This window comes from Eleutherodactylus coqui, chromosome 10 (genome assembly GCF_035609145.1).
Source record: "Eleutherodactylus coqui strain aEleCoq1 chromosome 10, aEleCoq1.hap1, whole genome shotgun sequence".
Lineage (NCBI taxonomy): Eukaryota > Metazoa > Chordata > Amphibia > Anura > Eleutherodactylidae > Eleutherodactylus > Eleutherodactylus coqui.
Genome location: NC_089846.1, coordinates 29698971 through 29715353, shown reverse-complemented (window position 1 = coordinate 29715353; position 16383 = coordinate 29698971). Strand labels below are relative to the sequence as shown.

The 16383-nt window shown below is 47.8% G+C and overlaps 1 protein-coding gene across 2 annotated transcripts in view; it reads right to left on the bottom strand.

Moving 5' to 3' along the window:
* Nucleotides 1-16383, bottom strand: part of MAPKAP1 (MAPK associated protein 1) — a 168784-nt gene that overhangs the window by 129046 nt on the left and 23355 nt on the right. For both annotated transcript variants that reach the window (XM_066580758.1, XM_066580759.1), the window contains exon 4: nt 14380-14528. In XM_066580758.1, the coding sequence (XP_066436855.1) occupies nt 14380-14528 (149 nt within the window). The remainder of the gene's footprint in view (nt 1-14379; nt 14529-16383) is intronic.

Sequence of the window (16383 nt, the reverse complement as noted above, 5' to 3'; positions counted from 1 at the left end):
ATTTTTATCCGGGACGTATTAGGTAAAAAAATGGATGCTGCGTGCCCTTATCGGAATGTGACACATTCCCAGTAGCGAATCTGACTAAGTATAACGGGATAATTATCGGCGGGGTCAGACGGAGCAAAATTGTTTTTTAAGGGTCAGAGTCTCTTTGTAAAATGTATGTTCTCCTGCGTCTTAAGCCGTAGAAGAGAATCAACAGATCAACCTGTTTCGCCTCCGTTTGCCAACAATTACGTGTCTCTATAGAGGGTTGTCGGACCGGTGGGTCACATTATGTCAACCCTACCTTGAGATGAGATTTCTGGGAGGTATGTGTTAGTTGTTTCTTACCTACCGGTTTTACCTCCTCAGGGATACATGTCTGTTTGTCTAGGCTACCAGGCAACGCAATGACTAAAGTGACCGATGGAAGACAACCTTGACTCTCCGTGGTCTTGTGAAGCTCCCATAGAAGGTAAGTACAAGTAGCTCTGTATACCAGATGCCGGCCAGGATGCAATAATAATAGAGTGAATTATAAGGTAAGTGTTCGGTTTCTTCAGTACTGGAGATGTGGAGAGGGATGAGGGGACTCCCCGCGGGGATGAAGGAATCCCCTGCTACAGCAATGGCAGAGGAGTGCGATCTTATACCCCATGCTTTCATTGGGGCCGGCGCTGCTGCCGCCGGCCCCATTTACAATATGGTGAAGTCCCTGGATGTGACAGCATCCAGGGGTTTCACATCAAAGGAATCCCCTGCTGCAACTGTCACATCCGCAACAGGGGGTGGCGATTCTCTCCCATTGCTTTTAACGGGGCCGGCGCTGCTGCCGACGGCTCCATTGAAAATAATGGGCGTTATTGCAAAAAGAATGGACATGCTGCAGTTTTTTTTTCACGCAGCCTTGCTGGAATGAAAACATCATAAATGAGAATGAAACCATTACAATTCATTGGTTTCACAATCATGCGTTTTCACTCACTCTCGCATTGCACGATACACGCGTGGTTTCCTCGCCAGGGGAAAGGGGCCCTTACTGTGGAAAAAAACGGTCTTAAAAATTCAAAGCTGCTGTTGCGGATTTTGCTGTGGATTATCGGCATATTTTCCACATGGAAAATCTATGGTAGATTCTGGCGTGGATTATAGCCACTCCATTGAAGCCATTGCGGAAATCTGCAAGTTTTCTGAACTAAAGCCACTGCTAGAATTGACATGCCACAAATTTAAAGGGACTGTCCAGTTGTAAACTATCGATGGCCTATCCTCAGGATAAGTAATCAATTGTAGATTGGTGAAGGGTCCGTTGCCAGACACTCTCACCAATCAGCGGTCATCTGGGCTGATGCAATCATGCACTGAGCTGATTTTTTTTGTAGGAAGCAGACAGCTTTGTTCTTTTTTCAGTGGCCAGGATTGGTATTACAGGTAAAGCTCCCATTCATTTTGATGGGAACTTGGCCTGCAATACCAAGCCCGGCCACTGCAGTGAGAATGGAGTTATCTGCTTCCTGTAGAAATCAGTTCAGGGCACAAACACACAGGTCTGGGAAATGACTGATTGGTGGGGGTCCCCATTGATAGTTTGCAAGTGGAAAATCTCTTTAAATTCCATACTGCATGTCAATTTCCACTCTGATTTAGTGTGGATTTATCAGTAGCATGTGGACAAGATTTTGAAAATCTTATCCACATTGCCACCCATGTAAATATTGCAAACAATCTGTAGCATATCCACCCTGTGTAAATGTATCCTTAGGGTGCGTTCACACTTTCTCAATTCTGTTTTATTACTTAAGCCACACCCCCACTGGCCCCGCCTCCTCACCCCGCCTCGGCTGCTCTTATGTCCAATTTCCATAGGATGGCTGAATACAGAGGGGTATGTGACCACAGATATCACTGAGCCTCTCCCACCGCACCTGTGTTGTGTATTACTATGGAGGACATCTAATGTCACATAACCCTCGATACTGGGCCATCTTATGGAGGAGAAGCCAGGTTAGAACAAGCAGGCAGGACATGGCTTAACAAAGACCTGTCATGTCAGCAGGGCCGGCTGCATAGCTTTGTAGCTTTAGCCCCACTAACTCAGACAAGGTCTTTCTTTTGTTTATACTCGCCCCAATCGCCCAGTACCAGCTCTGCTTGAATTCAGCTCCTAGCACTATTAATGTGTCAAGTGGGTGGTCTCCAATACTCCCCATCAACAAAGTCTGAAGTCATCCATGGACAATGAGTGGAAGGGACCGCCAACTGGACACATTCACAGCTCCGGGAGCCAAATCTAAGGAGAGCTGATATGGCGAAACGGGGCAAATACGGACAAAGGAAATACATCGTCGGACTCAGAGGTGCCTTGGCTACAAAACTATACAGCTGGCCCCGCTGACATGAAAGGTCCTCTTTACATTGGTACTCTAGTAAGAAATTATCCCTTATCCACAGAATAGGGGATGACTAGCCGATAGATGGGGATCCGACCGTTGGGACTCTCCCTGATCATGAGACTTTTGCATCGCTGCTCTTACTGGAGTAACATCACTTTGAATGGACAGCAGGTCGCGCATGCACGTTGTCACTCCATGCATTTCAATGGGGCTGATGGAAACGGTCAAGCGCTATAGCCTCAGTGAAAGAAATGTGGAGGCGCCACGCACGCGCAGCAGCATTCCAATCACTCCGGTCAGAGCAGCACTATTGCTGCGCCCGGAAGTGGGGCAAGCGTGAACCTTCCTTTCTATGGATCAGTGGGAGTCCAGCAGTCGGACCAAACCGATCTATTGGTTTTCACCCACCCAGTGCATGATCCCTTTAAGTAATAAATCAAAGCAGACCAGTGTAGAAATAAAAAGTTACATAAGTAAGTTACTAATAACCTGATTTCATAAAGATTTTCTATTATTAGCTGCAAAGCGGCCAACATCTTTAAAGGAACGATTACTTAAGAAGCGCAGTATAGGTTTCTTTCAGCTTGGGGGGGCCTATGGGCAACATATACCTCTGACATACACTGCAAACACACAGTTATTGCTCTCTTAGTATAAACTCTGCACCTTTTGAGACATATGGGACAATACCCTGGAATTCAGGACTGTCAGCAACTATTTCTTGTCTCAGCTCAAGACGGCTTTACAGGAAAAAAAAAACAGCTATAAGGTCTGAACCAACTCATAGGTCAGATCATGAATTCGGATCCGAAATGGGAATACTACTTAACACACACATACATACATACATATACACATATATATATATTAATGTAGCTGCAACAGCCATTTTAGAAGATGAAGGGGTTAAAAGATCATTAGAGTCTGATAAGGATACCATTGTGTAATAAATTAAATGGAGGAACATCAATGGCAGAGACTTTAGTAAATCTGTAGCGCTTTGACAGGTAAGAAAGTGCTGATCTGTGGAGTTGGAGAAGCGCTGCTGCTGCAGAATTAGGGTTGGGGCTGTCAATCACCACTTCTTGCCACTCATAAGGAGTTGGAACAATGAAGTAACCGGCAGACACTGCAATCTGTTTTATCCGACTTCCCTGCCTTGCACTGAGACAATAAGTAACTTAAAGTGGCTGAAGAGCTGCAGAAAAAGAAGTTCTCCGGAAAGGGTCATTCTGGGCAAGACTGAAAAAAATTAGCATTTTTGTGCTTTACTGGCCGCTGATTTTGCCACGTGCAGTTCTGTCAGTGATTTATTCTCCTGCGCTGCCCGGAGTGGTATTACTTGCTAACTATTATAGTACAAACAAAAAGCCCAGTTGGCAGCACAACCCCGATTGATAATGGTGCAGTGCAATATCCTAACGTTGCACTGTTATTATGGTCACAACCCCAGACAAATTAAAAATAGGGGAGGAGGAACTGGGAGGCCGGCTCTCCGAGGAACTCTGGACCAAATCCTATACCCTCTCACACAAATTGTCAATATCGGCTAAAGCCCAGGAATTAAATTACAAAATAGTAACTCAATGGTATAGGACCCCGGACAAGCTTCTCAGAATCTTCCGGGAAATACCAAACGAGTGCTGGAGGTGCCATTCAGAGGTAGGCACTATGCATCACATATGGTGGAGCTGCCCGATGGTTGCTCCCTTGTGGGGTGATGTTGCCAGACTGTGCGGAGCGGTAAGTAGATCCCCCCTAGACCTGTCCCCCGAGATCGCCCTCCTCTCTATGTTACCAGGCTCTTTATCTCACGCCAAAAAATGGTTACTGAGACACTTCATCATGGCTATGAGGCATACCATAGCCCAACACAAGAGGGGTCGATGCCGAGGGTGACCTGGGTGAATACCCTGGAATCTATTAAATACATGGAGGAACTTGTGAGATCGGACCGAGATCCGAGCCAGACAACAGATGACACACATAGCGCATGGAACGCATGGATAGACTTCAAGGGTTCGCCCGCGTTCTCCAGGTGGCTCAAAGAGGGGGCGACTTAGGAGACGGGGACGGAACCGCCTTAGTGGACTGATGGACGGAACTTAGCCTCAGCCTTGACCTTAAGCCAGGCCCGGTACTGGGGTTAACCTTAACATAGTGCCAAGCACTTACCATAACGACACTTTAACCACAACATCTACACGAGAGAGATGTGGGAACCCAGCACCCTACCCCCTACCCACTACCCAAGCCCAACATCCCTCCCCCCTCCCATCCCCCCCCCATCCCCTGGCTTCCTTTAAGCCTCCTTCTCAACCTGCTCTAATCCACTTTCACATTCTATTCTATATTCTTTTTATACAGTTTTTTTATTCCCACGCGTGCTAGGATAGCCCAATACAACAGCTAAAAGTTATTATGATTCTGATGTAAACTAAAGAGGGCTCTATATTCCTCCCCTCGGGAGGCCCAGCTGATGGGGATGCAGGGCGGATCGCCCACCCGCTTGACGGGTCTCCTCGCGCCTGATCCTCTGGAGGGGTACGCTTAAAGTTAGTTGGTTTCATAGTTGAAGGTTTTATTGACCGTTTAGTTATCTGATGGAAATTAACAAACAATGGGTCTTTGTATCATTGCAAGATAAACATCCAACATTATTGTACGTAAACCTGCCAACAATGGAGATACAAGCACGCAACCTGTTATATGTAAAGTTAAACGAATAAACATATTTTGAAATAACAAATTAAAAATAGGACTGCCCACACTTTTTGAACGTGCAAAAAGCATTAGTAGATGATTTATTACAGCGGTTCCAGATGTTCCCAATGTAACATAACATAGTATGTAAGGCCGGAAAAAAGAGATACGTCCACCCAGTTCAGTCTATCACCCCCAATGTTGATCCAGAAGAAGGCGAAAAAAACATGCAATGTTTAGAGTTGAGCGAACGTACTCTTCCGAGCTTGATGCTCGTTCGAGTATTAGCATACTCGGTGGTGCTCGCTACTCGAGCGAGTACCACGCCGTGTTCGACCCCGCTGCGATGCTGCTCACGTCAACAGCAATTTGGCGAGAGAGAGACATGCAGAACAAAATAAAGAAAAGCTCGGCACCCGGCATCCCACATACAAAAATGCTCGAGTCTCCCATTGAAGTCAATGGGGTTTGTTACTCGAATAGAGCTCTCGAATTTTACGAAAACTCGAATAACGAGGACCCGAGCATTTGGGTGCTCGCTCATCTCTAGTAATGTTCCTTATTAGAGATGTGCGAGTATACACGCTACTACTTGAGCGAGTAGTGCCTTAGCCGAGTATCTCCCCATTCGTCTCTAAAGACTCGGGGGCCAGCGGGGAGCGGCAGGGGAGAGCGGGGAGGAACGGAGGGGAGACCTCTCTCTCCCTCTCCCCCCCCCCCCCCCCCCCCCCCCCGCAACCTACCTGTCACCGGCGCCGGCCCCAGAATCTTTAGAGACCAGCGGGGAGATACTCGGCTAAGGCACTACTCGCTCGAGTAATGTGCCTTAGCGAGTATACTCGCTCATCTCTATTCCTTATGTGTGCACAATGCAACATTTCGGGCATGTAGTCTTTTGCCAAGCAGAGGTCAAGACAGTAGACAACTGGGCTATGTAAGAGGTATTTCCTTAAGAGATATGTGCTTTATATGTACCGTAGAACACTGGAGTGACACCGAATGGAAATCAACGGTCTAGTAAAAACATGAACGCCTCAGGCCAAATGCTATAAATGTATAAAATGGGACTACCCCGTTATATAGTCTGGCACGCCGGCACTGTCTTATACTGATACAGAAGCACTTGACATTAAAGGGGTTATCCAGATTTAAGAAATTGATGGCCTATCTTCAGGATAGGTAATCAACATCTGATCGGTGGGGGTCTGCCGCTCAGAATCTCCGTCGATTAACAGATTACAGTGTTGTCTCATTCATTTAAAGGGACAAGGGACAGACTACTCGTACTCACAGAGGTTGCTATGAGAAGTATGATGCTTTGAGTACCAACAGGATCATGATCAGATGTAAATACTAAAGCATCCGCAGCACTAAGTGAAGCATCGCGGCTTCTTCAATCAGCTGATTAGCAGTGGTCTTATCCTAACGATAGGCCAGCGATTTCTAAATCCCTTTAAATCTTCTCATAAGAAATCAAATTGGAGGCCGCATAGTCTTACTAGTTGCATCCCCCTTCAGCAAGCCCCTAGGGCTAAGTTCACTTGATTGTTTATAAGGTGGATCCGCATCAGAAAAATCCACATCATAAACCGCATCTTTGCACGTGTAGCTTTCGTGGATTCGGACACGGATTTAGCCAAGTTCAATTAGAACGATCCATGTGCTGATGCCCCGACATGGATTCCACATCATGAAATGACACGTCCTTTTTTTCCCCTCGCGTGTGGATTTCAAATGCACTTCGGTGCAAATTTGCATACAGATAAATGGGACACTTTCAGACTCACATTTTGCTGCAGATTTGATGAGGAATCAGTGTGAACCCTGCGGGGAAACCAACCATATGATAGCTACTTCTATATGAGGTCATTGCCTTCCCCATTTGAATGGCCTATGTGTAATACCACATTTCTCCTGAAGCAGCCATCATAGGGAAAATGTACAGCGACATGCCAAAAATCATGGGACAGGGATTAATATCGTGTAGGACTTCCTTTAGCCTGGCAAAGTGCAACAACTCAACGTTGCATCAATTCCACAAGTGGACGGAAGACATTTGGAGGGATGTTCAGCCATGCTGTCTGGATAGCCAGCAATAGCTCCATGGTATTTGTAGGTGAATGATCTCTGGTGCGAATGGACCTCTCCACGGTAATGTTGTATCTTGTCTCCACCAGAAGAATGGGTGGAAGTATAAGAGCGGAGCATAGAGGCCAAGGCGGTGCCGGCTTGAGGGGTTGCCGGGCGGGGAGCGCCGCCGCTGGCAGGGATGAAGGTTGTCAGGGAAAGGGGTATGGAAGCATCAGAGCAGAGCTAGGAGGCCAGAGTGGTGCCGCCTTCAGGCGTTGCCGGGCTGGGATATTCACAGCAGGGGCATGGTCGCCGGGGGGAGGGAGATCACAGCGCCGAAGCTGTAAGGAAAGAAGGTCGCCAGGAGAAGTATTACAGTGGAGCTCAGAGCATTGTCCCACTTGAATATTCTCGTGGGGGTACAAGAAGCCCATGAAGAGCTGCAAATGGTCACCAAGCAGTGTAACATAGCAGGCACCGGTCAATGATGTGCTTAGGTGGACCAGTGCACCCAACCCATGTTACGAGAACACACCAGCATGGAACCACCACTGTGCCTTGTTGACAATACCATGGTGTTAACTGAGGTATTCTGGTGTGTCTTCTGCTCCCACATCCGATGGAAGCTACAGACCGCAGCACTGACCTTTGGGATATGTGTGGGGTCTCCTGCATTGAACGTGGATGTGATTTCTGCCAGGGTCGCTTGTCTGTTTGCACGATAATTGTAACCAGATGCCACTAGTCACAATCATTAAGCACCTGTGGGTGGCCACTGTGCTGTCCCCTGTGGGTGGTAATGCCTTCTATGATGTATTCCTAATACACACGGGACACTGCGATTCGAGAAATGATAAACGCTCGGACAGATCCGGAAATGGAATGCTCCATCCGTCTGGCGCCCACTATCACACCTCATTTGAACTCTCATGTCACCTTGCCGTGAGCACGCTGGCCGGTGTTCAACCTCCCTCACAAGATAACATCTCCCAACCTATACAGGTGTGGACGTTCCCAAGTGTCACTTGAGGTAACGCCACTTCTAAATCAATATACATTCTGCTATCCCATGACTTTTGGCACCAGCAGAATATGATCACTGGCATGATGTGTTCGCTGGGTTGGCTTCAGTTAACAAGGAGGCCCCTTTTAAACGTGGAATCGCCAAGAAAGGAGCACGGTTGTACAAAAGTCCCAATCAACCAAATACAAGACAGTCGACACGGACATCCCTTTTTACATTCATTTTGCATATACCAAATGTATTTGTCAAATTCATGGTAAGAAAATTTTCCCAGCGGCCACAATCTAGAGACCCCCGCACTTGCACTTCCAGAGTCCCCCCCCCCGCCCCCCTCTAAAAAAAAAAGTTAATCCTATCATCAAGAATTTTAGAAGGGCCTGTCATTTACTATAAATTTAATGAAGAATATGGGACGGGGACACAATAGCCACAAAGAGCAGTGGAGACCGCGGCGTTAATAGCAATGTCTCATTCAAGCCTTTTAAATGGCTCTGCGTATCCCTAATTATCTGAATGGTGCTCAATGTAAGAGCAGCAGGCAAAAAAAATGGTATTTAAGGACCGCACATCCCAAAATGCTGCTAAAAGCCATTAACCAGCGAGTGTTAATTGGAGCCATATTCATATTCATTTGCACTCCGGGCCCTGATAAAATATTTCCCAAGGTACGCTTTAAAAGGAGTCTTAATTTAAGGAACTGCTACAATCAACACTTATGAAAATTAACAGCTGAGTAATTAGCGCTCATGAATTATGCCATAGACCCTGCGCAGAGGCATGGGGATGTTGGAGCTGATGAACCGGCTGGGTCTTCGGAAATATGGGACGGGATTAACCCTTTGCATCCAGCTGTCACAAACAGGAAAAGGTAAATTCCAAGGAATCACTAGATTCATAGAGTCAAACAAGATAGAATCAAACGAGTTTTGAGGTTTGTCACAAGTTAGCCGGTCACGAGCTGCAAATGACTTGGAAACGTATTCAATTCTATTGCTAGCGCATGGGAAATGTAACCCGTCGTACGTTCTGTCAGGTCCTACCTAAACATATGCGTAGAGTAACTATCGGAGCCCTGGGCTATAGCTATATGCAAAAGTATGAACAACTGCTGTTAAAGGGCATCAAACAGACCATCTAAACCCACTAAAGGGCATCAAACAGACCATCTAAACCCTTTAAAGGGCATCAAACAGACCATCTAAACCCACTAAAGGGCATCAAACAGACCATCTAAACCCACTAAAGGGCATCAAACAGACCATCTAAACCCACTAAAGGGCATCAAACAGACCATCTAAACCCACTAAAGGGCATCAAACAGACCATCTAAACCCACTAAAGGGCATCAAACAGACCATTTAAACCCACTAAAGGGCATCAAACAGACCATCTAAACCCACTAAAGGGCATCAAACAGACCATCTAAACCCACTAAATGCCCCCACAACCCTACAATCATGGAAAATGTAAAGGATTTCCCCATCTTATGGCGTGATGACTTTAGCTAGGGCTATACGGCCACTTGGGTATCACTAGATGACGATGTTAGTGCCGGTGGACCATGGCGTTGCATCTACAGAACGTCAACGGAATCATGTTGCAACCGCGACAAGACAGTCACAAAAAGTCCAAAACTGATGAATGTTTGGCTGCACGTTGCAAGACCCATGCCAGACCTTGCTGCAAGTCATGTGCAACTGCGACTCGCCTGTGACCTAACCGTGATATGGCTGTTTTTTAACAACAAGCCGCAGACAAGTACCACAAATTTTTTGGCCTCACCATTTTTCTGATACTTTATGTTGCGCCACCAAAGTTGTCATGTAGTCCTAGCCTTATCGCTAGGATAGTCACCGCTTTATGATGGATGCGCGTCCGAATTCTAGCTCCCCCCCAACGATCCTGAGAACGAAGGGTACGCAGCTCTGATTTAGTAATGGTTTCCCTGCACCCCGGCAGCTATGCAGAGAACTGCGGCACATCCCCATTCAGGTAAATGCAGCTAGCCAGATTGGAGCGTCACTTTACAGATAGGTGGGGGGTGCAGTTGTCAAACAATCATAGCGTGATGGCATATTCCAGCAATAAGTTAGCATTTATAAGATGGGAATACCCCCTAATATCTGCTGGAGAGCCAGGAGGACCTTCTTAGCACTTCTGACCTAGATGTAGCACTCTTTGATAATGACTATATTGGTAAAAAGCAATGAACAGATTTACCAAAACTACACCAATCCTGAAACAGATGCATCTTATTTCCATGTCTTAGAAGTCTATATTAGGGTGTTGTCCATCTACAGATGCATACAGAATTCTCAAGCACATCCTGACTGTTTAGGGTTTGCATGTTTTATCTAAACCTCCATGATGCTGACAATGCAACTAAATGGTCGACCTGTACCACTGGAGGGGCGCTCAAAAAATGAGATCATTCAATGCGCCAAGTATAATCATCAAATGCATAGTTGGTCACGGACAATAGTCTCGTATTGTCATCAAAATGTCCACTACAGAGTCACTCTAGGTTTTTTTTTTTTTACCCATTATGTAGCTATCCCCCAAGTCAAACTACTAACAACGACCTGTCCGTCCGTGCGTGTGTGCGTGAGTGAGTGGTTTTGTGAGTGACTAACATGCTCTGCCCCTGATCACATGACGGTGACGTCATCACAGGTCCTCTACACACACGGCTGCTGTCCGGCTAGGGGTTCGTTAGTATTCCATGGCAACTGAGTACGCTGGGGTTTTGTAGCCCACTCGTAATCTTAATAATGATGCAGGCCCTCACTGGTGATGAAGGACCTTTGATGACGTCACCATCATGTGATCAGGGGCGGAGTATGTAAGTCATTCACTCGCGATGAGCGTTACAATCATGTGATGTAATCGCAGGTCCTTCATCTCTAGTGCTGTGCTGCTTCTGATCGCTGTTGTATGGGGTGAACAATATATGTAGTAGTGTGTGACTTGCATGTAGCAAAGCTGTGTGGCGCATTGCGCCACCAGAAACACTAGTACTATAATTTCCTAATAATTACTACGGTAGTATATATATAAGTCGACTATTATCGCCTTGGTTAGTTATTCCTTTCTATATGTAACGTCCTGGAGTCCTTTTCCTCAAGTCGGTCATGTGATCTCAATCTGAGAACCTGAGAATTACTTGGCTTTATGTTCTCTCAAAAAGTCCGTTTTTTAGTCAGCATAATTCCTGTGTGATCAACTAATGGACTGTACCACACAGGTTGTGCATGGAGGGGGGGGGGGGAATAGAAACTCCTATCACAGTTACTGCTGATGATGGTTCCTGACACTCAGTTATAATGAAGGTGATCACAGCTCATCCTTCTGATTGTATAATTATGGTCAACAGTGCATTTAGGTGGATATAGAATACAGAAGGTAATGGCAGTGTCCTCCCTGCAGGCAGAGATAGCACTGGCTCTAGATGGTCATGTGATGCTGTGCTGATACATCATGGGAGTGTCAGCAGAGCATAGAGAAAATGCACATAAAGAAATCTCAGCATCAAGATGGAGTCTGATAAGCATCAGACAGGAGGCTCCACTGCATAGAAGTAACTGCAATATAAAGAGCAGATGTCTACAGTGTGACAGGCAATCAAGTGAGGGGACCAGAAATGGAAACATGTATTTTCACCATAGTGGCCCTTTAATATTCATGTTAAAGCGGTTGTTACCTATTGATGGCCTACTAATAGTCATCAGTAGTAGATTGGTGGTGGTCCATTGCCTGGGACCCCCTGATGATCAGTGTTTGCCAGCTTCATTCTTACTGTAGAGGCCAGGTTTGGTATTGCAGGCACAGTTCTGATTAATTTCAATTTGAAATTGGCCTGCAATACAAAGCTTTGCCACTACAATAAGAATGGAGCTGTCTACTTCCTGCAGAATACAGTTTAGTATAGGAATGCACCAGCACAGGCAACAGACCTCCGCAAATCTACTATTAATGACGTATCCTGAGGATAGGCCATCAATAGTTTACAACCGGACAACCCCTTTAAGCTGTCTGAGCACAAATAGGGAAAAAGGAGGCTGCCAGGCATCACTTAATGCCTCTTACATGGAAGATAAGTAAAAATCTGAGCACTATATTCAATAACCACCATCTTTTATATATGCGAACTACCTTGCAGCAATAATAAATATTAGATGGCAGCAAATACTGCTGAAATCAACAGCTTCTGACAGGAGTAGTCAAATGTCCAGCATTATATCATAGCATAGCCGATCTGACAGCAAGCCAAATGCAGAAATCCTTGTATACATGACAAGCAACTATATATTCTTATAGGAAGCACTGCAGGGTGAAAGGGGTAATTCCAAAATAGCGTTTCTTAACATGTTCGGCTCTGTTCACACTATAGTCATGGCTTCTGTTCTTAGTGGAGCCATGACAGGTCTGACGGATCTGTTCACAGACAGATCTCCATGCATCCTGATGGTTTCGACTTCATTAACATGATGTCCACCAGGATCCCATTGGGGTTGTAGAAGTCCTGATGGCAAGAACAGCCATACTATGGAAAACACCAAAGTCCAAGCAGAACACAATGCTGATGTAAATAAAGCTTAAACCTTGACACAGGCTCATGGTCAGTGAGCCTCCTCCCCCCAGGCATTGCAATGGACAGTGGAGCCAGGAGCACAGTGGTCACTGTGTAGGGATCAGGAGATAGCAATGGCAGAACGTAAACTGCTAATGAGTTTTTTTGAACATTTTTGAAAAAACTATAATGAAATTACACTTTTAACTGCAGTTATAACGGGGGCCGGAGGACAGCTATGCGATACAGCGGGGGCCGGAGGACAGCTGTGCGATACAGCGGGGGCCGGAGGACAGCTGTGCGATACAGCGGGGGCCGGAGGACAGCTGTGCGATACAGCGGGGGCCGGAGGACAGCTGTGCGATACAGCGGGGGCCGGAGGACAGCTGTGCGATACAGCGGGGGCCGGAGGACAGCTGTGCGATACAGCGGGGGCCGGAGGACAGCTCTGCGATACAGCGGGGGCCCGGAGGACAGCTCTGCGATACAGCGGGGCCCGGAGGACAGCTCTGCGATACAGCGGGGCCCGGAGGACAGCTCTGCGATACAGCGGGGCCCGGAGGACAGCTCTGCGATACAGCGGGGCCCGGAGGACAGCTCTGCGATACAGCGGGGCCCGGAGGACAGCTCTGCGATACAGCGGGGCCCGGAGGACAGCTCTGCGATACAGCGGGGCCCGGAGGACAGCTCTGCGATACAGCGGGGCCCGGAGGACAGCTCTGCGATACAGCGGGGCCCGGAGGACAGCTCTGCGATACAGCGGGGCCCGGAGGACAGCTCTGCGATACAGCGGGGCCCGGAGGACAGCTCTGCGATACAGCGGGGCTCGGAGGACAGCTCTGCGATACAGCGGGGCCCGGAGGACAGCTCTGCGATACAGCGGGGCCCGGAGGACAGCTCTGCGATACAGCGGGGCCCGGAGGACAGCTCTGCGATACAGCGGGGCCCGGAGGACAGCTCTGCGATACAGCGGGGCCCGGAGGACAGCTCTGCGATATAGCGGGGCCCGGAGGACAGCTCTGCGATATAGCGGGGCCCGGAGGACAGCTCTGCTCTGCGATACAACGGGGCCCGGAGGACAGCTCTGCGATACAACGGGGCCCGGAGGACAGCTCTGCGATACAACGGGGCCCGGAGGACAGCTCTGCGATACAGCGGGGCCCGGAGGACAGCTATGCGATACAGCGGGGCCCGGAGGACAGCTATGCGATACAGCGGGCCCGGAGGACAGCTATGCGATACAGCGGGGCCCGGAGGACAGCTCTGCGATACAGCGGGGCCCGGAGGACAGCTCTGCGATACAGCGGGGCCCGGAGGACAGCTCTGCGATATAGCGGGGCCCGGAGGACAGCTCTGCGATATAGCGGGGCCCGGAGGACAGCTCTGCGATATAGCGGGGCCCGGAGGACAGCTCTGCGATATAACGGGGCCCGGAGGACAGCTCTGCGATATAACGGGGCCCGGAGGACAGCTCTGCGATATAACGGGGCCCGGAGGACAGCTCTGCGATATAACGGGGCCCGGAGGACAGCTCTGCGATATAACGGGGCCCGGAGGACAGCTCTGCGATATCACGGGGCCCGGAGGACAGCTATGCAATTTAACGGTGCCCGGAGGGCATGTATGTTTCTCACCTTGCCATCAAACTTGGAGTATTCATTGAAGGGATTGTTCAGCTGTAGCGGGCACTGCTCCAATCGCACAGACAGTATGGACGGCTTCCCGCTGCGTGGTGTTTTTTCCCTGAAGGTTTTCTTTTCAAATAGTGAACTCAGTTCCTCAGCTGCAAAATAGAACTCATTACATTAATAATACTGCATAAACAGCGGTTCCAGAAGGGCAATCTTACTATCTCACACCGATCATGGAGGCCAGGAGCATGCGGAGCATCATCCAGATTAGCAGACAACTGCACATCCCTGCAGACACCCAACAGAAGACTCACTCAGGTTCATCACCACCAATTTAGGTAGTTAAAGAAAAAAAAAATCAGACCATCGAGTTCAATCAACGAATTCTTAGACGTCTCTTCTCAAGACAAAATGCATCTAATCCTTTCAATCGTTCCTCATAACTAAGTCTTCCCCATACATGGGCGAGTGCGATATCGGTCCGTGAAACTCCAGATGAGGCCACACCAATGAATGTACAGTAGTATTACATCCACGTCCCACGAGTCCATGCTTCTTTTAATGCATGACAAAGTTCTTTTGGCCTTAGGAGCAGCTGATTGACATTACATACTACAATCTATAGTTTCAAATCTGTCTCAAATGGAAAAAAAAAGTGACACGGCAGATTCTACATGAAAACCGCAGTGGCTAGTCACATTCCACTGGCCAATGAGACTGATATGCAGGAGTCGAGAAAAGTGGGGTGACAATTTCTATAGGAGATGCAACTGCAGTCCTGTTAGTTATTCCCTATCTTAGAAACAGATGGCTTTGATATAGGTGGGGAACCAAACTTAGGGCCTGTTCAGGCCTTATTACTGGCACCATATAGGGGTCCCGTTAAGGTTTCCCGTTAAAATTGTAAAAATGGCACCCCTGGATGGAAAGTATCTTGGCCACTGAAGGGTTGTCAGGTTGCCGGACGACTTCTTAATTATTGGTGCACGTGTTTTAAAACAATAAAAGCAGCAATAATTACATGTCCTCTGCCATGGCAATTCACCACTGTCGTTCTCATCATGGCTCCCAGCATCTGACCAGTCATGCCAAACGAACGGCACCTGACCTCTGTGGCCTCTGATTGGCTGCAGAAGTCAGGTGATTTCCACAAGAAACACCGGTAGGACCATGAGGCTGCAGCTCTAGATCGCTAGCGGGGAGGACGGGTCAGTACCGCTTGGTTTGTTATTTTAACACATATATCTATGTTTAAAAAAATCGTCTGGCACCCGGACAACCCCATTAATGAAAAGTGCAGAATTGGACGCTAGTTTCCGTTTATTTCCAGCATTTTGGGCCGGACAGAATGGCACACTCCACTATGCTATCCTTTCCAACACAAAATGTCAAAATTAATGCAAACCTACTGAAACAGAGACCTACTGGTCTTTATTTCAGTAGTTTTCTTTAATAGCCAAGATAGGTTCCGTTCAGTAGCTCGGTCTTCATGATGGGTTGCCTGGACAGAGGGGATCTTGCCGCGAATTCCGCAGCGAAAATCTGTCTGGGCGTAAAGAAGAACAAGGAGTCCTGGAAGTGATGATATGGCCCCGCAGAGCCCTGATCTCATCATCATCCAGTCTGTCTGGGATTACGTGAAGAAATGGAAGGATTTGAGCGAGCCGACAGTCACAGAAGATTAGTTCTCCTAGATGTTTGGCTGCGGTCACACAGGGCAGAAATCCCATAGAAATCTTGCTGAATGTCCACAGCGGGACCACACAGAAAATCCGTGAGATTTCCACAGATTGAAGTCCCGCAAGTTTGGGGGTTTTCAAGCGGCTTATTCCGCTGCAGCCAGCTCTTCCCCATAGAGAGCAAAGATGACTGCAGCAGAACCGACGATAAAATTGACATGCCGCGGCTTTGAATTCCACGCCACATGTCAGTTTCAGCGCGGACTGGCCGTAACGTGTGGATGAGATTTTTGCAAATCTTGTCCCCTTTGCTGCCTTATGCCAAGAT